Consider the following 22,967-nt stretch of genomic DNA (forward strand, 5'->3'; position numbering starts at 1 on the left):
ACTGGATTTTTTTTTTTCTGAGACTGGGTCTCCCTACCTTGCCCAGGGGCTGGAAGTGCTGAAGCCACTCCCCAGACCAACCCCACCATGGATGGGCATGGAAGCTCTGACCTTCTGCTTCTCTGACTGGAGACAGTTTATCCCTCCTGTGGGTCCCTCCTTTCCTGGGACTCATCATAGTGGTACCTGACTTAGTGTGGACATCCAATTAGCTTAGCCTAACTGCACCTCTGAACTCCTGAGCTCAAGTGATTCCATCAGCCTCAACCTACCCAGCAGCAGTGATTACAGGCATGTAACACCACACTTGGCACAACCATATAGTTTTCACATTTTTTTTGTTGCTGCCAACGTACAGCAGTTTGGCTATAGGATGTTTTAGCCACGAGGCAATGTTGTATAGGGATGGAATTTTGAGCCTGGGGGTCAGATAAACTTGACCTGGGCTCAAACCCTTGTCTCCGATACTAGTTGACCAGTGACCTAGGATAGGTCATTTAGCTGCCAAGGAGGCTCAGACTACTCCCTACAACTTTCCTACTAAGTTATAGAAGTGGTACAACACAATATGTACTAGTGGAAGGAGTTCCTATGTCAGCAAAATCAAATTTCTGACCTGTTAACATATGCGTCAGCTTTAGAAGCTAATCACCATTGGCTTTTCAATTTGCCAAGAGCCAATTTGCAAATGAACTTGTAGAAGACATATAATATTTGTTGCAGTTTGTAAGATTATATACACATACTCAACAGCCCTTTGGCTGGTATAATGTTCAATGATGCATACCTGAACAAACCAATAAAGGAACATGAGTCAATGAAAATAAAAAATGCTTTTTACTGGTTGTGCTCAAATCTCACAGAGATGGAAGACCTACAAGGGTATCCATTCTAATCCCTTGAAAAATGCATGAATCTCTAATAAAATATTCCAGCCAATGGTCATCTGGCCTTTGCTTGAACACTTTTAAGTTACAGTGAACTCACTACCTCTGAAGAAAGCCCATATAGTCATTTTCAGACAGCTCTAATTGTTAGGAAATTCTTTCTTATGTTGAACCAAAATCTGCCTCTCTGTAACTTTAGGGCAGCTAGGTCACATGATGAATAGAGTGCTGCGCCTGGAGTCAGGAAGACCTAACTTCAAATCTAGCCTTAGATACTTACTAACTGTGTGACCCTGGGAAAATCACTTAACCTTGTCTGCCTCAGTTTTCTCATCTGTAAAATAGGGTGGAGAAGGCAATGGCAAACCACTCCAGTATCTTTGCCAAGAAAACCCCAAACAGGGTCATGAAGAGTCATACGTGACTGAAAAACCACTGAACAACAACAAACAACAGTAATTAAGACACATTATGTCCTCCGGAACTACAAAGAACAATTCTAATCCCTATTCCATGCAACAGCTCTTTAGATATCTGAAGACAGACTTCATGGCTCCCTGCTTTCCAGGGTAATCACTAGTGATTGATTCACTTAACCATCCCTTCCATGAAATTCTGAATTTCTGATTCAGAATTCTGATTCTGAAATGCCCCACTATGCCAACGACCCTCCTAAAATGTGCCTTCCACGATTAGACCTAATATACTAAATGTGTTTGAGTCAAAGCAGGATGCACTGAGATCATTACCCATCACTTCCTCTGGACAACACCCTTCTACAAATGCAGCCCAGGAAAGGGTTTATTCCTAGAGTGTTGCTAAGCACCATTCATAAGACTCACAGAACTTCAGAGACTTCGGAAGGTGCCTCCAAGGCCATCTAGTCCCTCTCAGATCCACGTAGGCACCCTGTATAAAATCCTAAACAAGCCATTCAGCCTCCCTCAAAGACTCTCAGTGTTTCCTGAGGCGGTCCATTCCACTCTGCAACAGGACACATTTCCTAACAGCCAGAGCTGTTCAACAGTGAACAGGCTGCCTCCAGAAGCAGAGGCTTCCCCCTTATTCAGGGCCCTCACAGGAAAAGTGGAGCCCACTTGCTGGGGATGCTGAAGAAGGGATTCTTGGTACGTCTGGGTTAGATGGTGTTTTCCAGTTCTGCAAGAACAGGATTTGGTGGAGAGGAAATAGAAGGCATTTTAAACAAAGGTACCAGTAGGCACAAACTTCAGAGCTGGGAGCAGGTAAGCCATGCCTATGGGACAGTAAACATTCCAGAGCTGCCCCCAAGCAATGATAGGGAACGTCCCACCCAGTTCCCTGGAGTCACGTCTACTTTGCATGTGTTAACTCCGAAGCTCATGTCCGGGCTCCAGGGTTGGGAGTCTGATAATTTGCTCCCGCCACACTCTAGGACTTACTTTCAGCCTCTTCTTCTTGGCTTTCCTCTTCTGAGGCAGGGAAGGCATCTGCAGTCCACTTGCCATCCTTGCTTTCACCCAGGATGTACTCCAGGTCAATCTCTTCCATGGTACTTCCCTCAGAAGAGAGCAGTTTGTCCAAGCCAAACTTGAGGATCTCACTCAACTTTCATGGAGAAAGCAAATAAAAAGACCAAGTGGTTGTCTTTGTAAATGGGTACACCAGAAGGTGATGATGGTTTGCCAGGAGGCACACCTGATACCTCCATCCCATCCCACCCCCAAAGCCTATGCTCAGGCAAGGCTTGATGGAAATGACCCTGCACTAAGCCATGACCCCCGAGGGACAGTGGGAGCTCTCTCACTTACTAGACAGAAGCCTGGGGCTTGTCAAAGCCCTCCTGAGCCTCAATTTCTTCATCCACAAAATACCGACAACATTTTGCCATTCATATTTCTGGATGTGACTGTTAAAGACAATAGAATCATGGAATGGAAGAACTAGAAAGACCTTCTATAGATCGCCTAGCGTCGGCATGTCAAATATACCGCTCACAGACTGCATACGACCCACAACAGTCCCTGGTGCAGCCCGAACCGGGTTAAAATGTAATTAGGGAATATCTAACCAAATAAATAAATATATAATAAAACACAGATAATATTAATATTGGGACAGCTAGGTGGTGCCACAGTGCACAGAGCCCTGCGCCTGGAGTCAAAAAGACTCATCTTCCTGAATTCAAATATGGCCTCAGACATTTGCTAGCTGTGTGACCCTGGGCAAGTCACTTAACCCTGTTTGCCTCAGTTTCCTCATCTGTCAAATGAGCTGGAGAAGGAAATGGCCAACTATCCTAGTACCTCCACCAAACCCTCCATGGGGTCATGAAGAGGTGGACGTGACCAAAACAACTGAACAATGATAAAAAAAGTCAACAGGTGGTTTTTGAAGTCCATCTGTGGCCCAGGGGGATCCTTATGTACAGTTCAGTGGCCTCCTTTTCTACGTGAGTGTGACACCACTGATCTAGACCATTGTTTCTAAACTTAACACTATACCCAAGACTGCTCAATCATCTAAATTTCCTATTGTGGACTACGTCACCCTCTATGGCCTTAGAAGGGTGGTTCTCATTGGCTTAAAACCTGGAGACCAAAGAGCTAAGGAGAGAGAAGTGAAAATGGGAAGTCAGATTAGCCATGAGCCTGTACACCTGTCTACAGAGGGATTTCAAGAAAACACTAGGTCCAAGCAGCCCAATCCCTTTATTTTAAAGTGGAGAAAACTAAGCCCCAGAATAACGAAGTTGTTTATAAAGAGGTAATGAAGAAAACCAGTGAGGGAGCAATGTATGGTGTAGAGAAATAATACTGCCCAATCTCCCCAAAGATTGAAAACTCCCTGAAGGTAAAGACCATACCTGACATATCTCTGTGTCCCATACAATGCTCAGCCATTATGTGAACATAACTTGTGTTCAACATAAATATCTGCTGAATGAACTGCCCTTTTACATAGAGAGAAACTGAGGCATTGCCCAAAGTCAAACGCTATGGCAGTGCAGTTTAAGACAGAATCAACATTCTAGCACTTAGACCAACAGCTTAGAGGGGACACCTAAGCAGCACTGACAGGCTGTCCTGGCAGCGGGCACATCCTGCTTCCAGTGTGGTGGGTCCATGCTCAGCCACCGATTCTATCCCAAATCTCATGATACTGTGTTCAACTTGCCAAGTCCCTCTGCCCTTGGGTCACCATAAGACTTTGTACAGAGCTTCGGTTTCCTCATCCATAAAATGTGATGTTAATATGCACGCTCAGACTATGCATGCTGAAGGTTGGCCTGACCTGAGAAGGCACAGGTGCCACCACTCTGCCAATTCTCCACCTGCCTGTCTAAATATTAAACCGTCATCTTTGTCCTCTTCCCCATCTTTCTAGAGAAGGCCATCCTAAAATTCTCCATCAGTTTCTTAGTTCCAAGAGTTTTTAATTTGTTTTGGATTCCTTATTTCTTGAATGGTATCTTGAACACTTCTCATTCTCCATCATAATGCCCAGGTCACGTTTTATCCAACTAAATAGGATGAAATAAAATGTTGGCTACATATGCTGAAACAGAGGTCCTTAACCTTTTTTGTGACCCTGAGCTCCCTGACAGTCTGATGAATTCTACGGACCTCTTTCCAGAATAGATAAAATACATGGGATTCCAAAGAAAACTAAAGTATACTGACATATAGTTATAAAGATATTTTTTAAAAACCAAATTCACAGATTCCAGGTTAAGAATCTCTGTGCTAAAAGAAGAGTCTTTCTGTGTTCGTAGTTTAGGAGGGAGGGTTGATTCTGAACTGGCCTCTTCATCTGTACCCTCACCCAAAGAGGAATGACATATCACTTTCTAATCTGAAGGATGGCCAAATATGCCCCACCTGCAGGTCGGAGGCTGCTGGAGACTTCTGCATTCCCAGAGTCAAGTGGCCACCCTCTATGATGGCGTTGGTGAGACGCAGCTTGGACGCCGCTCTCCTGTAGATGATTTCTTCCACTGTATCTCGGCCAATAAGCCGAATAATCTTCACAGACCTGTGTAAGGCACACATAAGAAATGTTTCCTGTGAAAAGTCTATAAGCAAAAGCAAGAAGCATTTAAGTCTAATATTTCTTAAAGGAAATAAGAAGGTCTATTCGGAGCACAGTTAATGATGGGGAATGTTTTATAAGGCTTGAATTCTTGTTGGAAAATGGTCTCAAATTTTCTTTACACTTCTATATGCTTTCCATCTTGAATTTATTTTACTCAGGCATTTCTTTCACACAAGCCAGGGGAAGCCACGGAGGTTCTTTTGCTTTGGAATTTGTTCTCATCCGTCACCTGGAAAACCTTTGTCTATGGGAGTCCCCCAAATGGTGAGAGCTATTTTTAACAAGCTAACGGTCACAGAACCTCATTTATTAAGTGGAGTTTACCTAGGAATGGATATTTCTGGAGGTTCCTAAAGACATAAGTCCATCATTTCATTCCTTCTTTTCATGGGTTAATGAAATAACTGATGTAGTCAACAGGAAATTCGGGGCTTTAATTCTCAGACTGCCCTTCCCCACTTCATCCTCACTCTTCATCCCCCTTCCCCCCACCAAGAGAACAACAGACAAGGATGGGCCAGAGAACCCAAAACTAAGGGAAGGGGAAAGGATGTCAGGACGGCACCGCCGCTTGGATTCCTCACTTCTTCTGGCCGATTCTGTGAGCCCTGGCGATCGCCTGCAAGTCATTCTGAGGGTTAAAGTCACTGTCCACAAAAATAACTGTATCGGCAGCAGTCAAATTCATGCCCACTCCACCTGAAAAGCAGAAGATCGAGAGTGGGATTGATGACAGATAGGAAGGCAGATTAATAAAACAAAGACCCGGCCCATCTCCCACTCTGATGCCGCCATCCCCACTCCAGGGCGCGGGAGGTTCCAAAATGCTGACTGAGCCCCTACTGTCTCCCTTATGCCAAGATGAAGGGGAAAGAAGGAAGGAGCAGGAGGATCCAACATATCCTAGGCTGGCATCGTGAAACGACTTGAAATATACATTAAAAACAACAACAACAAACTAATTTAAGTTTTGTTGAAAGTGGTCTATGGTAGAGGAGAACAGTTCTTTCACAAAGCAGTTCTGGAAATTTCATAATAAAGGCAGTACCACCGGAGTGTTGCTAAGAAAAGTATTGTTTTATTTAAATTTAGCATTAAACACAAGTTCCTAGCCAGATGGGACGGGGGAATGTTACCCAAGAAGAAAGCAGAAAATTACTTTTTTCTGGATTTGACCCTAATCAGAGGATTTAAGCCCTTAAAAGACAGAATGGCCTCTCCTGCTTCCTATGTGCCAGGCACCCCAGGGAATCCAAGACAAAAGTAAGAAAGAGCCTGCCCTCACTGAAGGAGCTTACATTCTACTGAGGTTATAAATGTTCAGAGAGAAGTCAATTCAGGGCATAACCAGAATTAATACAGTTCTTTTAAGAAAGGGTGAAGGAGTGACTCTTGAACTGAATCTTGTAGGAAGCTGAGGGTGAGGAGGGAGGGCATTCTAGGCACAGGAGACTGCCTGTGCAAAGATACTGAGGTGGGAAATGAAACACAGTGTACAGGAAACACCAAATAGGCCACCTAGGCTAGAAAGTAGAGTGTATGAGTAGGGTAAAAGTGTAATCAGTCTGGAAATATAGACTGGACCCAGGCTGTGAAGGCTTTTAAATGCTTAAGAGAGGAATCTGTATTTGATTCTAGAGTCAACAGGGCACCACTGAAGTTTTTTGAGCACAGAGTGACACAGTCAGACTATACTTTCAGTTTGGCAGTTGTCTAGAAGATGGATTAGAGAAGGGAGAAACTAGATGCAAGAAGACCAATTAAGTTACTGCAATGGACTTGAACTATGGTGGTAGCCAACTGAATGGAAGCAAGGGGGTGCATTTGAGAGATGTATGGTGAAAGAATGAACAAGAATGCCTGACTGAGGTGAGTGGTGAGAAGGGCCAGTGAAAGAAAGAAGAGTTAAGATTGATTCATAAGTTGTATTCATAGATTGACTAGAAAGATGGCGGCACCTTGGATCAAAACTAGGGAAAGGGGATGGGGGGCGGGGAGGAGGAAGAGGTGATGGAAAGACGAGATCATGCTCACATCCACAGATGACTCTGTGATATCCAGGTAGAGATGTCTAGCTAGCAGGCAGATGGAGATGCCCACTAGATATCAGGAGATAGATGAGTGCTAGATATGGAGATCTGGGAGCCACGAGCACAGAGATGATAAATCCACAGAGACTGATAAATCTAAACAATGGAACACGAGAGTATAGAAAGAGAAGAGGGTCCAGGGTGCTGCACAGGGAACCAAGAAGGATCTGCTGCATGGGCGGGAAAAGAACAGCATCCTATCATGAAAACCCCAAAAAGGGGCAGCTAGGTGGCGCAGTGAGTAGAGCACCAGCCCTGGAGTCAGGAGGACCTGAGCTCAAATCCAACCTCAGACTCTTCACACATGTACTAGCTGTGTGACCTTGGGCAAGTCACTTAACCCCCAATTGCCCTGCCAAAAAAAAACAAAATGAAAACCCAAAAAGACAGAACATTCAGGAGGAAGAGAAGGCCAGCAGGGTTGAACATGCAATGAGGCCAAGAAGGATGAGGACTGAGAAAAGATGATTTGATTTAGCAATAAAGAGTTCACTTCGGAGGGAGCTGTGTCAGTTGAGTGGTGGGGATGGAGCCCATATTATAAGAGGGTGAAAGTGAGAAAGTGGAAATAATGTGTAGATAGCTTTTTCCAGTAGTTTCTTCCTGTAGTTAGTCTAATAGTTTCTAGTGAAAGGATGAAAATATATAGGAAAGTAACTTAAAGGAACAGTAGAGGCAATTGTAATCAATGTGCCTGGTAGCTAATGCCTTTAAAAAGCTTTCTCTATAAGAATAAAGTTTCTTCTCTTTTTAATATTACCACAGACTACCTGGACTGTCACTAATATATAATAACCAAATTTCACAAAAAGTATCTAAGTTTTTTAAATACTGAAAGTGTCATCCTAAAGTTAAAAAGTAAAAAAAAAAAAAAAAGTTAAAAAGTAATGGCAAAAAGTACAATTAGTGATTAGGAATGGCTTTGCCTGATGGGATGGCTTCAGCTCTTGGTTGGATCAATTGTGTCTTAACTCGCTCTGGGTCCATGTTCTCACCTGCACCCTGCATGGATGCAGTTAGAAAAACTTTCTAATTTCAGTCATCATAAACATGATGTCATAACTAATTATAAGCATTTTTTAAGCACCTACTATATACCAGGCACTGCTCTAGGTGCTGGGGATACAAAGGCAAAATGGAAACAATCTCTGCCCTCAAAGAACATACAATCTATTGAATGTGAAGACAGTGTTGACCCAATATCAGTGGAAGATGAATTTTTTTTTTCTGGTTGTGGTGATGGATTAATACGGATTTATTCACAGTTATGCACATGGTTCCCTTTGTGACCAATCACACACCCATGAGACAGTTGGATGGCACTGGGGCAGAGCCTGTGGCCAGGGAACACAGAAGCTAAGTGGCAATAACCGGAAGTCAATTGCTTCATGCTTTACCTGCCTTGGTGCTCAGGAGAAAAACAAATATAGGCTGCTGTCCAAAGTTCTTAATTGCAAGGTGTCTTTCTTCTCCTCTCACTGACCCATCCAAACGCTCATAGCTGTAGCCTTTCCAGAAAGAAAACAGAAGAAAAAATACCATTTCAAGAACTCCTTGAAGAAATAGCAAAAAAAAAAAAATGTCACTCTCAAAACTTCCTCCTTCCATTTATTTACAAAGGTGTATTTCAGCTTTAATTAAGCCCAACATGAAAATCCAGATTTAAAAAAAAAAGTTGTGATTCAGTTTGTAAAAGGATACCTTAATTCACAAAGGGATTGATCACAGGGAACTGTTCCAGTTTTAGAAAATAATTTATAAGATTTTGATTGATGCACAACCTTTAAGGCCCCAACTATTACATAAAAGTGACCTGTCTGTGGGGTATCAATTGTTTTACTATGATTTCTATGACGTGCGAGTCTGAGGCCTAAAAGTACCTTCCCTACGAGGAACACCTAGTTTGCTGGATGCTGAATAAATGACTCCAATTGTACTGTTAACTTAGAAAATTGAGAAGTGGCCAAAGATGATGATAGCCAACATACAGAGGACACTTTAAAGCTTACAAGGCACTTTACAGATGCTATCTCCTTTGGTCCTCACAACAATCCTGGCATGTAGGTGCTGTTACTATCCCCATTTCATAGATGACATGGCTGAGGCAGGCAGCCTCTGTGCCCAGAGTCACACAGCTCTTAAGTACCTGAGGCAAGATTTGAACTCAGGCCTCCTGACTCCAAGCCTATCATCCCATACACTATACTACCTTGCTATTCCTTTCCCTATCACCTATACCCTTGACCTCTTTCATCAACACTGTCCCTAATAATGAAGAGTCCTTCTTCCTTTCCCTTCTTCGCACGGTCAGGCATAGGGATTCTGATTACATGCTTTTCATCCACAAATACAAAAGAATACTGGGTGTAAAGGCTAACCAAGAAGGCTTAACATGTCCCTGCTCACAAAAGGTGCTGTTTATTTTAATTTAATTTAATTAAGATTGTGGAGATCTACTCTGAAGTATCTGCTCTGGGACTGTGGCAAAATGCCCCTGCCCAACCCCTGAAAGGGTGAGACAGCCTTAGTAATGCCACTGGCTGCTGTAATGTTGGTTATGATAATTACTGCAACAAACCTTGCCCTCTGCATCCACCAAAAAAGGGGAGGGTACCCAAATTGTCACCCTGATATGGTAAAGGGAAAAAGGTATCCAGTAAGTACTGGCTCTGATTTGTCCATTAACTTAGGTTGGCTAAGAGTAGGGAATTGGGAGTGTGGCTAGAGAAGTAGAGAGCGAGTTATTCTGGGTAAGGGAGCCATACATCATCAATCAATGAACATTTATTAAGTGCTTACTATGTGTCAGGCACTGTGCTAAGTGCATTCTGGAGGTACAAGCTCAGAGTACTTTCCCAGGTCAGGAGGTTGAAAGGAAGGTACCCAAAGAGGACTGAGCTGAGGGCTGTAAGAAGAAGATTCTGGGCCAAGCAACAATTGAGAGCTGGAGAAGCCAATTCACAAAGAGGAGCAAGCTCCGGTCATCCAATCCCTTATGTGGGAAATGGAAATGAGTTGACATTATAGCTAAATCAGAGCAGAAAAATGTTAGGTGGGGGTATCGCCCAGGTGGATAAGTTAAGTGTTCTGGATTTGGGGCCAAGGACCAGAATTAATAATAAGATAATTTGTAATTTGTGAAACAGTTAACCCTTGTATCTGTTACTGGGATCCCCTGGGAGCACCGTATTCCTGCTCCAATAGCCACCATATGCACTCCTCCTCCACCCATGGGATCTTTTCATCCTGCTAACTTCCACTTGGGGCGGCCCAGGTGGGATGAGTCTGTATTCAGAATTCCTGGGGAAGTCTCCCAGGGACCACAGCAAATTCTGTGTCAACATAAAAGACACTGGTATGCCATGACTGGGGAATAGGAAAGCAGATAAGAGTAGAGGAAACCCCTGTGATTTTGCCTGGGTAGTGTCCTGAAATTCAGGGGACCCTTGTGAACTGGGGAAGCAGCATCAGCTGATAATGTGAAAGACTCATGGACAACCAGAGAGCTGGGATGCTGATGGGGAAAAGGAGCAGGGCCACAGAGGTGCCCTGCCCTGGACCGCCACCAACATCATCTCTAAATGCTGATTTCTGCCTACCGTCTAACATAGGGTCACAAATCCTGCCCACAACTTTCTTTCTCTTTAATCATTACCTTCCTTTGGTTTTAAGCTGCCTCTTTCATTCAATCATTAAATAACAGCCCCCTCAGTGTTTCCAGGGAGCAAAGCAGAGCATCTTCCTTTTCATTAGTGCTTCTTTCCTCTCCCTTCCCCCATTACTTCTCCTCCCTGCCCCCTCACCCCATCCTCGCTCCTGTGCCATGGAGAACCCAACCAAACTGTGAGGTCTGATCACAGCCTGGCCAGTGTGGTGGCCAAGAGAAATTACCTCTGTAATCCATGTAGTCTTGAAGAATATCCAGCATGTGGGTCATCTGGGAGAAGAGCAGCACACGGTGGTCTCTGCAAGAAGAGGGAAAAGGCGATCCTGTCATTTCCCATGGCAGTGCCCCAGCATGATCTGGCAAAGCAATCTTTAAAGAAATCCCCCTTGACCCTCAGATCCCACTCAGCACTGTCTCCTTGAAGGACCTCCACAAGCCAACACCTCTCTTTTTCTAGCTATATATCCCACAATCCAGCCAAACTGGATTCTCTGCCCACCAGCAGGCCTTGCATTTTCCTATCTCTGTACTTTTGTTCACACTGTTCCTCCTACCAGGAGTGCCCTTCTTTCTCTTCACCTATAGAATTCTGACCCATTCTTTCAAGCCCAACTCAAATGCTACCTCCTACATCAAGCTTTCTTTTCTGGATTCATTAAACTCTGGACTCTTCTGCACCTCTCTGAGGCACTCATTCAATATTTTCTATTACAATTATCTGGGTTTGAGTCTATTCACCCACTTAATTAAATGTCTTATTTCAGGGGTGGGGAGCCTGTGGCGTCAGGGCCACATGTGGCCCTCAAGGTTCTCAAGTACGACCCTTTGACTGAATCCAATTTGTTGTGTGAAGTTTGAATTCAGTCAAAGGGACACACTTGAGGACCTAGAGGGCCATGTGTGGCCTCAAGGCCACAGGCTCCCCACCTCTATGATTTATTTCCTCTGGCATCTAACATGATGCTCTTCAAATAGCAAAACAGTCCAAAGTGCTTATTAAATGACTGACTAAAATGTAAGACAGAAACGAAACAACATTCTGGCTAAGGCTAATGGAGTCAAAGAATTCTAGTGGTAGCCAAGGGCTCAGAAGTCATTTAATTCAATCTTTACCTTCTTTATTCCCAACAGGAGGTAACCCAGCATTTGCTTAAAGACTGAGGGGTGGCTGGTGGCATAGCGGATAGAGCACTAGGCCTGTAGCCAGAAAGACCTGCGTTCAAATCCAGCTTCAGACACTTACTAGCTGTGTGACCCTGGGCAAGTCACTTAACCTGTTTGCCTCAACTGTGAAATGGGGACAGTTATAGCACTCGCTTCCTAGGGTTGTTGTAAGGATCAAAAGAGGTAATATTTGTAAATTGCTTAGCACAGCGCCCAGCTCATAGGAGACCCCATGTAAATACTTATTCCCTCCCATTCCCCAGTGAGAGGGAATTCACTATAGCAATACACCACCTACATTCCGCTGTAACAGAGTCCTAAAATCTACATTTTTTTTCATATATTAAGTCAAAATCTCCTTCGCTGTAACTTTGTCCCCTTGGTCCTGATACTGCTCTCTGAGGCCAAGTGGAACAATGACAGTTACCCTTCCATATGAGAGCCTTTTGAATAACTGAAAACTGCTATCTTTTACCCACTGTCTTCTCTTTTCTCAGCTCTAAAAATTACTTTACTTTAAAAATCCTTGTAGGACATTTTTTTCCCTATATCTCCTTACCATCCAGGTTGCCCTCCTGAAATTCCTTAATGTCTTCCTTAAAGTGGAAATGGGGACTAAGTAGAATAAACGACCTCTGGAATACCCCCTGGACCCTGGCCACTCTGCTCTTGTGCATGCCCCCTACATAACGTTAGTCTTGTCGGTGGGTCACGTCACACAGGTGACTCATACTGGGTCTGCAATCCATTCAAATTGCTAGAGATCTCCTTCCACGCAAACCACCTTGTAACCCCCATTTCCCAGGGATGCAGATTTTGTTTTCACTCGAGTGCAGGGCTTTGCATTTCTCCCTATCCAATTTCACCAGTGGCCAAAACCACTGTTCTAACCTGTCAAAATCTATTTGAATTTCAAGTCTGTCACCCTGTGTATTAGTTATCCTTCTGAGGTTTATGGAATCCAGAAATTTAATAGAAATGCGATTTCCACTTTTATCAAAGTCAGAGAGAAAACTGGCCAAAGGTCTTGCTACTTTCCAGAGCTTTCTCCATGATGACATCACCTTATTAATCACCACTCTTAGTGGTTCAACCTCTTCCAAACCCAGCTACCTGTAACACATCCGTGCTGTCCACAAGGATGTCATGAGAGAAAATAACAAACGCTAACCTTTTCTGATCCCTCAAAGGCTAGTGCTCTCCCTCACTCCCTCCCAAACTGCCTTGGACTTAATTACTTTGAATATAGTTTATATTTAGTCACATCCTATTTTTCCATTTATTCACTTTCTATTTATGCTGTGTGTCTCTATATATTTATATGCATACATACACATGCATATTTATATATAGACATACACTTACGTACATATGGAGACACACCCACATACCCTGTCTCTTCCTTTAAAATGTATACTCACTGTGAGTAGGGACTGTTTCATTTTTTGTACTTGTGTCCTCAGCACCTAGAAGAGTCCCTGGCACACAGAAGGTACATAAGAAGTTGTTATCCTTTCTCCCTAGTAGGAAACCAGCAGCCAACTGGGTGCTGAGTGGTCTTTCCGGCTCCACTGTCATGATCTCATCCCGCTAGTCAGAGGTCCCCTACCTTCCACTGTCTCCTCACCCTCACCACACTTTACAAAGTCTTTTTGTCACCCTTAGCATTGGGGCCAAAACTCCATTGATTCTGGATGAATGAGCTTTTCTCATACTCTAGGACCTCACCACGCTTTTATATTTACCTTCAGGTACCTGTCCTCTCGCTTCCATTTTTGTCTTTTTAAAATCTGAGTTTATCCACGTGCTCCCTGCGTGGCCCCATCAGTTCCTTTGATCATCTTGGCCATCTCTTCCTCATCAGAATTACTTGTCGGTATCTTGCCAGGACATTACTCTTTGTAGCCCCTCACCCCTGCAGAGGTGATTACCTTTGTCTAACCTCAGCCTATGGGAATCTGCTTATCCTTCCTGTGAACTCCTGCAAACTCACCTTCCCAGACTCAGTGTACACAGGACATCCTGTTCCCCCTGCCCCTCCCCAAATAAAAGTCTATGATAGTGACACGGCATCCCAAAGGCGCCACCTTTTCCACACCAGGAACCAATCTCTCCTAGAGGTACCATGTACTTGACTAAACCCCAGACTCCTATGACCCACGACTGAAAGCTATCGAGATGGATTTGGAAAAGCTGAAAAACAGCAGGTTTGACCAACCAAATCCACAGCAAGGGAACAAAAACTAAGTTAATATTAAGGCCAAGACTGGGCAAAAGCTGGGAAGGAGCAAGTCTAAGAATGATAGACTGATTAACCTGTAGCTAATCAGACTCTGTGTCCTGTATCACCATCACCCTTTTCATGTCTTTGTCTTTTGATCTCAACACTTGGCAAAGTACCTGGCACAGAGTCGGTGTTTAATAAAGCTTTGTCGATTAACTGTTCCATATAAACTGCCACCTTCCTATCCAATTGGATGTTCCCCTAGGAGCACTGCAGTAAATCTTCTTTCAGAAGCATCATGAAAGGCCAAAGATAAAACCCAAGGCGTCATGTGTATCAAAATATTCCTAATAATATTTTTCATGGTAGCCAAAAAAACCGCTTCCTTCTCCAGCTCATTTTACACATGAGGAAACTGAGGCAAACAGGGTTAACTTGACTTGTCCAGGGTCTCACAGCTAGTAAGTATCTGATGCCAGATTTGGACTCAGGAAGATGAGTCTTTCTGACTGCAGGCCTGGTGCTCACTCTATCCACTGCACCACCTAGCTGCCCCCGATCATATACAGTAACTACGATAATTCAAATGAAAACCAAACTAAAAGGCAAGCGAGCTCTGGCTAAGGGCGATTACCAACCTTGGCCTTGGAGAACAGACTACGAGGTACACTTCCTTGTACTTGGGGGCGGAGGAGGAGGGAAGCGGGGTGGGGGTGGGAATGAGTGTAGAACGTTGCACAGACTTTCAAAAAGTTGCTCTGTTGTTGGGTTTTGCTTAGCTGACTTCAATTATTATAAAGAAGGATTTGATGGGGAAGGATATTGGGGATGACATAAAGAGAAACCCAAATGGTCTCAGTAAAAGAAACAAAACAAAGATGATAAAGGGTAAATTCCCCATGTAGCAACGAGGATTGGAGGGAAGGGGGAGAAATAAACACGTACTTAAAAATGGATATATCGAAAAAGTGGGTTTGCTATTTTGGGGGAGCAGGGTTTATATAATAAGAATAAGAATAATAACAGCTAACATTTATATAGAGCCTACTATGTGCCAGACACTGTGCTAAGCGCTTTACAAGTATTATCTCATTTATCCTCACAACAACTCTGTGAGGCAGGTGCTGTTATTATCCCCATTTTACAAATAAGGAAACTAAGGCAGACAGAGGTCACACAGCTAGTAAGTGTCTGAGGTTGGATTTGAACTCAGGTCTTCTTGACTCTAAGCCCAGGCGCACTATCCATTGTGCCTCTGAGCTGCCTTCCCTTGACTTTAGGGGAAGACTGAGGGCTGGGAACCCCACAAACCTTGGTGAGCTAGGAAAGAGATGGTTGGTTTGAAAGTGAAACTGTAACCAAAGCAGCTGGGGTACAAGGGAGAGACTCCCCAGGCTCAGGGCATCCAGGCACTGCAGGATGTCTCCACCAGAGATCAAAGGACCCTGAAGGGGATACACAAACGGTATATCAGGAAAGGGGATGGGGGAGGCCAGGGAAGCTTCCACAGCAGAGAATGGATACCTGGTATACAAGAACGACAGCAGTTTATCCAGCAGATAGAGCTTCCCACTGGCCTCAATTAGGTGGTCTCCAATTTCAAATGGCTCCGGCTCAACGCCTACAACAGAGAAGCCGCTGAGATGGTCGTTGTGGCCCAGAAGTGGGTAGATGTTGTCCCCTATGCTGTCCAGCATCCTTCCCGTGGGGGGAACTAAAGAGTGTCCTGAATCCCAAACCACTGCCAGCCAGAGTGGAGCCCTGGTGCTGTCCCCAGCTGCACTTGTAAAGGGGGAAATTAAGCCATGCCTGGCAAGATTAGGTTTAAGGAGCTTTAAATTACATCTTATTCTGTAGAATCTTAAAGCTTGTTCCCCTTCCTTGGAAGTTTGTTTTTATTTTGTTTGGTTTTGGGGGCTGGGGATGACATAAGGGGATAGCGTGCAAAGCTTTCTATGGTCTGAGGATTCCTACATTACCATAACCTATACCTAGGGGTTCTGAACCTAGGGTCCATGGCCCCCTAAATGAATCTATGGATTTTGAGGGAATCTGTGAACTTGGATGGGGAAAAAAAACACACCTTTATTTTCCTTCATCTCTAACTGAAATTTAGCATCTCCTCCACTTATAAGTGTAAACAACAAGCACTATTCTGAGAAGGCGTCCATAGGTACCACCAGGCTGCCAGAGGGGTCCATGACACATGAAAAGTGCAGAACCCCTGGCTCCACAGGAACCCAAACCTCTGGGAAGCTCTCCTCATCCAAAAACATCCCCCCACCCCTGCCCAAACATCCCACCAACTAGAACCCCAACATTTGAAGACTGATCTAGATTAACAAGTGGCCTATTTTAATAAGCAAACGTCTCTCGGAGGATTAAAGGGGCCTTATCTGTCATACACACTTTAACTAATTAAGAATTTTTTTCCAGTTGGTGGTCCAGACTTGCTGAAGGACCATGTGAATGCTGAGAGGGAAGCAATTTAACAAGCATTTATTTGGGGCCAACAATGTACAAGGCACTGTGCTAGGCAAAGAGGATAGAAATAGAAATAGAAAAAGAAGAAAACCTGACCTCAAGGAGCTTCCATTCCATTAAAGCTCATGAAGTGAGAGAGATAGAGAGAGAGAGTCCAAACCCCAGAGTGGCCACAAGAGTCTAGAAGGCTACTTAGGTCTTTGAAGGGAATGTGGAGGTGAAGAACTCCAAAGAGGGAAGAAGGTTTTTGATTATTAATGGGCAACTATGACTCCTTTATATTATTTCGCATTCTTTTCTTGGTATGCAATAAAGATTTTCTTGTATCTCATATATACATACGTATATGTGTGTGTATGTACATACACACACACACATACAAGCACATATATGCATACAGAGTAAAAAAAATAGATATACAATTAGGTTGAATCCCTGAAGGTAACGACTGAAATAGGACCCCATGAGGAAGGGGAAGAGGGACTTGAGCAGCCAAAAGCATAGTATGAGAATATTAGGTGCCTGGAAGTAAGGGAGGGGTAAGGTGACAAAGAAAACATTGATTACATCCTACTTATGGCTGGCCTTCACTCCTCGCCTCCTACCAGATGTTTCCTCAGAAAACAGGACCTAAGAAGATGAAGCATGCTGCATGCTTCCATGCTCCAGTCCAGGCAGAGGGGCCAAGATTCTTCCCAAACTTTGGGCCCCTGAATGAGCAGAATGCACGAAAACTATTTCCTCTTTCTGTCCAGATGTTATACTTCTCTTAAGGGCACCTAAAATCACATCCGTTCTTTTGTCTGCCAGGTTGTAAGGATGACTCGTCTTGATTCTAGCCCCAATTTTACAGGTAGTTGGACAAGATTTCCCACCTTGGCTGGAACCAAGGCTGGATCCAGGGCTTGGAGAAGTCTAAGAGGAGGTCCACATAAGCTTGTAGCCTCCCTCTTGACGCAAACCTGCTAACTGTTGATTGATAGAACCTATTAAGAGAAACAGAGGCATTCTCTTACCATCAAACAGATAAGGGTGGCCCACACACTTCCTGAGCTGTGATAGAATGTTCTGAAGCTTCACTTTCCTGCCCATTTCATTTTCAAATGCATCTGAAATACAAAGAGACTAGTGAACTGGAGTCCTCATTTATCATTGCATTTGTTTCAACAATCTGGGGTTGTGGGGGTGAAAGACCAACACAAGCCCAACAACAAGCATGCTGCCAGCACGCTGCAAAAGCCCAGGTTCTTTTGATCTGCTTTAGTAAGGAAACCAACATTAAGGGGTCAACAAGCTTATTTTAATCCAGCATACAAATATCACTCACTTAGTTCAAGGGAAAAATCCAGCACCCTGAACTTCAGAGCAAAATACAAACAAAGTACAAACATCGACAGACAGACTGTCTGTCTGATTCAAATCCCAATACATAGTTACCAGAGTTTAACAAAGTCCCAACTTCCAGGTTACGAGCTGGGGGGCTCTTAGCTACAGCTGCCCGTATTCTCCGTATCACCTCCCGCCACCACGAGTGAGAGGAATATCTTTATGCTAAATGAACTACAGAAAAAAATGTCTACCTGGCAAGTTTTGTGACCAAACATTTAGTCTCAAACTTCCAATTGATCTGAAGGCGTCTCTTGATGCCCTCTTGGAGCATTCCAAACACAATCAAAATAAATGAACTCTTGTCAAGGTGATGGTGGAACAATGAATTAGACAAATGCAAGTTAAATAATCAAGCTGAGAAAGAGCCCCCACCGTAGTCAGTCAATAAAGAGTGAACTTGATTAGACAAGGATTTTTTAGAGTCTATAAGACTTCTGATAGGCCATAACAGGTGGAGAAGTTACAAATAAAAAAGAGAACACTGAAAGTGGTGACTTCCATCCTGGGGTTCCCATCACAGGACCAGAAATGGGTAGTGAAGTTGGGTAAGAGAAAAAATCTGCCAAGAAGAATGATGATGATGATGAGGGCAGTGAAGAAAACCTCAATTAGACCACCTATGCTACACGAAAGTCAATCAGAATTCTAAGCACTTCATCTCATGCCTATTCTTCAAGGAGGCATCTCAGGGGCACAGCAGGCGGAGCGATGGGCCTGGAATCAGAACAACCTGAGTTCAAATCCAACCTCAGACGCTTAGCAGCTGTATGACCTTGGGCAAATCATTTAATTTCTGCCCACCTCAGTTTCCTCAACTGTAAAATGGGGATGATAATAGCACTTACCTCCCAGGGTTGTCATGAGGATCAAATAAGGTTCTTTTTAAAGTGCTTAACATACATGTAATTATATTAATTATATCTTATTAATTATTACTAACTATATCTTATAACTAAATTATATCATAATTATATATTGTTATATTATAATTATATATTATTATGATCACATATAAATATAATTATATATAAAATCATCATGTAACATATGACTATATTATAATCATTACTATTGCTGTTGTTGTAAGGATAAAATGAAATATTCTGTTAAGTATTTTTAAATCATTATGTGCATGATGATGATGGCGATCAACAGTATCGACACATTTTCTTCCTGAAAACCTATATCCTAGCTTTGCTTCTAGGCAACGAGGTGTGCCTTGGTTACCTAGATCCTTCATCAAAATGGCCTTGTAGTACTTCTTCTGCAGGGCCGACATCCCGTGGTACAGCACCACTTCTGTCTTCTTGGGGAGCTCCGGAGCCACATCGGCCTTGACTCGCCTCAGCAGAAAGGGCTGCAGGAGCTGGTGTAGTTCAGTCGCTGTGTGAGGAAAGGTCAAACAGGGTGTGCTGAAAAGTTCAAAGCAACCAGCGCTTTGAGCTGCCAGAGGAGGCAGGGCGATTTACCAGGTAAGCTCTGGGCCCACTCCCGGGCACTCGAGTCTGCTAGACACTGTCCAGATTAGCACAGTCTCTGTTGCCCCACTCCCACCCCTACCCCCTATAAATGCTCCAAACTCATTCAGGACTGTGATGGATTGGCCCCATTATCATCTATGCACAGCCCTGGCGATTCATCCCAGACAACAGGAAAGGCTGCCCAGCTTCAGACCTTCCCCTCCCAGCCCTTCTTCTTGGGGGAGCACAGGCAGGGAAAAACTTTTATGTGGACTAGTCATTTTCATTCGTTGTTAAAGGCTGATTAATACTTAAAGAATAACTGACAATCTAAAGTAGAAATTCCTTTTTTAAAAAAACCCACAAACCCTCAGGCTGAGTTCATATTTTATAGGAAAGCAGGACAAATAAGCCTATCATCTGAAACAACAAAACCCTTTTACATTTGTATGGCATTCGAGACTTAAAAAATGCTTTCGTACCGATTATCTCACTTTATTACAACCACCACCCAGTATGGTATGGTAGGTTAGTTATTCCCCAGGTTCTCTGAATTTTAGGGGCCAAACCAGATAAAAAGTCACCTCCCTGGGATTAGAGTAAGTGTCCTGGGTCTGCCTGGATCTCAATCTTCCCCATCCCCAAAGGGTATTTTAGCTTTAATTTACATTTTATCCATCCCTAACTGATGCCTGGATGTCCTGGTATCTCCTAGAGGGTTGCCTAATTGTTAGAATGCCGAGCAAACCAACAGGGACACGGAGTCATTTGACCAGGGTCACCAAGAGAAACAGCAGCAGAGTCAAGGTGAGGAGTTTGGTCTCCTGAGGCTCAGAGCCCTGAGTGGTGGTGCCTGGGATGCATCAATCCATCTCTATTGCAAGACTAAGGCAGTCCTTAAGGAGCTCCAGCTAATGCCTGGCTCCATATGGAATGCCAGGCACGCCCTCTGGTGCCCAGAAAAGGAGAAACAAGCAGAAAGATGATCAAAGGCAAACATTCTGTCTGAGCTGAATAAGAGGAACATCCCTCTAACAGGGGCTGTTGGCCTGCGCTCCATGAACTTCTTCTTGTAGTTTAAAAAATAATATGCTTATTTCAATATAACTGACTTCTTTTCAATCCTAGGAATTTTATTTTATGCGTTTAAAAGTACCATTCAGAGAAGGCGATCCATGGGTATTACCAGCCCGCCCAAGGAACAAAGAAGATGAAGGACTCCTGGTCTGATACCATTCTACTGCTTGTGTTCAGCAATCACATCTGTCCCCCTGCCCATCCTTCTGTCTGTCCCCCTGCCCACTTCCACCCATCTCTCGGTCTGTCCCCCTGCCCACTTCCACCCACCTCTCGGTCTGTCCCCTGCCCACTTCCACCCACCTCTCGGTCTGTCCCCCTGCCCACTTCCACCCACCTCTCGGTCTGTCCCCCTGCCCTCTTCCACCCACCTCTCGGTCTGTCCCCCTGCCCTCTTCCACCCACCTCTCGGTCTGTCCCCCTGCCCTCTTCCACCCACCTCTCGGTCTGTCCCCCTGCCCACTTCCACCCACCTCTCGGTCTGTCCCCCTGCCCTCTTCCACCCACCTCTCGGTCTGTCCCCCTGCCCACTTCCACCCACCTCTCGGTCTGTCCCCCTGCCCACTTCCACCCACCTCTCGGTCTGTCCCCCTGCCCACTTCCGCCCATCTCTCGGTCTGTCCCCCTGCCTGTCTCAGCCCATCTCTGTTTCCTTGTCCACCTCTCTGTTACTCCACCTACCCACCTGCCCATTTCTTTGTCTCTCCATGTACCTCTGCCCATCTCTCTGTCTCCTTGTCCACTTTTACCCATCCCTCTGTCCCTCCACCTATCTCTGCCCATCTCTCTCTCTCTAATAACTGCTTGCCTCTTCCAATAAACACCCTCCTTAAGGACAAGGCCTGCTTTCTTTTTGTCTTTAGATCTACAGCACCCAGCACGGAGCCTGGCACATAGCAGGTATTTAATAACAGGGTAGTATCCAGGGGACAGACAATTACGTGAGGGAGTTTGTAGGCAGGGTGGGCAGAGGAGGGTTGCCATGGAGATCACTGCATGGCTACTGCAATAGATACACTCAGCAATACAGGCATTTGGAAGAGCGATGTGGTAACCCATCCACACCAGCGACTTCATGTATATTTGGAATGAACTTATTTGTGTATATATAGTTTTCCCAGTAGAAAGAAAGCTCCTTGAGGGGAGGGGCTGTTGTGTTTATATCTGCACTATCTGGCATCATGCATGGCACACAGCAAGTACTTAATAAATGCTTGAGTTGAGTAGAATGCATGGGGTAAGCTTGCCTCTTCTCCCTCCTGCGTTCTACTACATCCAGGTTTTAAGATTTGCTGCAATGTGGAAAGGGAGAGCAGGGTATACCTAAAGCAATCAATGGGGAACTCAGTACCTCTCAAGGAAACCTGGTTAGATTTTGGACAGCTACAAAACTGTGGGGATTCTGGGGGAATCTGGGGCTAACTCATTTAGACAACCTGATTTTAAAGGGTGGGCATTTCAAACTCAGAGCAGCTACATGACTAGGATCTACTGAAAAGAAGCTCTTTTAACCACCACTCTGGCCCATACTGTCTCAGACTCAGATAGAACAGGGGCCTCCAAGCTATACTTAAGGAGGGAGAAACATGGGACTCCAGAAAGTGGCTAATGAGCAGTGGGGCTGCCCATCCTCACCATCTGCATTCCCCCCATAAAGTGGCAAGGATAACTTGGCTTGCTTCTAGCTAATGCTTCCAGGGGTGGGGAACCTGTGGCCTTCTAAGTCCTCAAGTGCTGCCCTTTGACTGAATCCAAACTTCGGCCTTGAGGCCACAGGTTCCCCACCCCTGCTTTAGGCTCTCCAAGTCAAGGGTCTTAACCTTTTTTTGAGCCATGGATCCCTTTGGTAGCCTGGTGAAGCCTATGGACACCTTCTTAGAATCATGTTGTTATATGCCAAAAATAAAAAAAATACATAGGATTTCAAAGAAAAGCAATTATAGTGAAACACAGCTATCAAAATAAACACATGCACACACACCACACACACACACACACACACACACACACACACACACACACACACACACACAAGTTCACAGACCCCAGGATAAGAATCCTTAATGTTGAATAAGGACCTGGCAGCAATCTGGAATAAGGAACATCTAAATTACTAAGGCAAACTGCTAGGTTCAATCTTCATGCTTCATGGAAGAGGTTTTGGAGGAGATAAAGGAGGTAACTTACCTGAATCGGCTTCTTTCTCAATACCCTCGTAGCGTTGAATGAAATCTTCCAACTGATCTTCTGGGAAGAGACTGGGTTCCACAAAGCTCAGGAGGGAGTAAAGCTCCTGAAGGCTGTTTTGAATGGGGGTGCCAGTCAACAGAAGGCTGAAGTCTACAGAGATCTAAGCAAGAAGAACAAAGAAATTACCCAACAAAGTTTGAAATCAAGCTGCCTGGGCCACATACCATGAGCTGGCCTTATGCAGTGGAGAGCCTAAAAGTG

The 22,967-nt window shown here is 44.3% G+C and overlaps 1 protein-coding gene across 2 annotated transcripts in view; it reads right to left on the reverse strand.

Moving 5' to 3' along the window:
* CHD1L (chromodomain helicase DNA binding protein 1 like) overlaps nucleotides 1–22,967 on the reverse strand; it is a 58,577-nt gene that overhangs the window by 12,285 nt on the left and 23,325 nt on the right. For both annotated transcript variants that reach the window (XM_036768616.1, XM_036768617.1), the window contains exons 7-15: nucleotides 22,704–22,866; nucleotides 19,207–19,362; nucleotides 17,607–17,699; nucleotides 15,631–15,727; nucleotides 10,943–11,016; nucleotides 8,449–8,559; nucleotides 5,546–5,660; nucleotides 4,748–4,901; nucleotides 2,309–2,474 (exon numbers count right to left, since the gene is read on the reverse strand). In XM_036768616.1, coding sequence (XP_036624511.1) covers nucleotides 2,309–2,474; nucleotides 4,748–4,901; nucleotides 5,546–5,660; nucleotides 8,449–8,559; nucleotides 10,943–11,016; nucleotides 15,631–15,727; nucleotides 17,607–17,699; nucleotides 19,207–19,362; nucleotides 22,704–22,866 — 1,129 coding nt within the window. The remainder of the gene's footprint in view (nucleotides 1–2,308; nucleotides 2,475–4,747; nucleotides 4,902–5,545; nucleotides 5,661–8,448; nucleotides 8,560–10,942; nucleotides 11,017–15,630; nucleotides 15,728–17,606; nucleotides 17,700–19,206; nucleotides 19,363–22,703; nucleotides 22,867–22,967) is intronic.

This window comes from Trichosurus vulpecula, chromosome 7, assembly GCF_011100635.1.
Source record: "Trichosurus vulpecula isolate mTriVul1 chromosome 7, mTriVul1.pri, whole genome shotgun sequence".
Lineage (NCBI taxonomy): Eukaryota > Metazoa > Chordata > Mammalia > Diprotodontia > Phalangeridae > Trichosurus > Trichosurus vulpecula.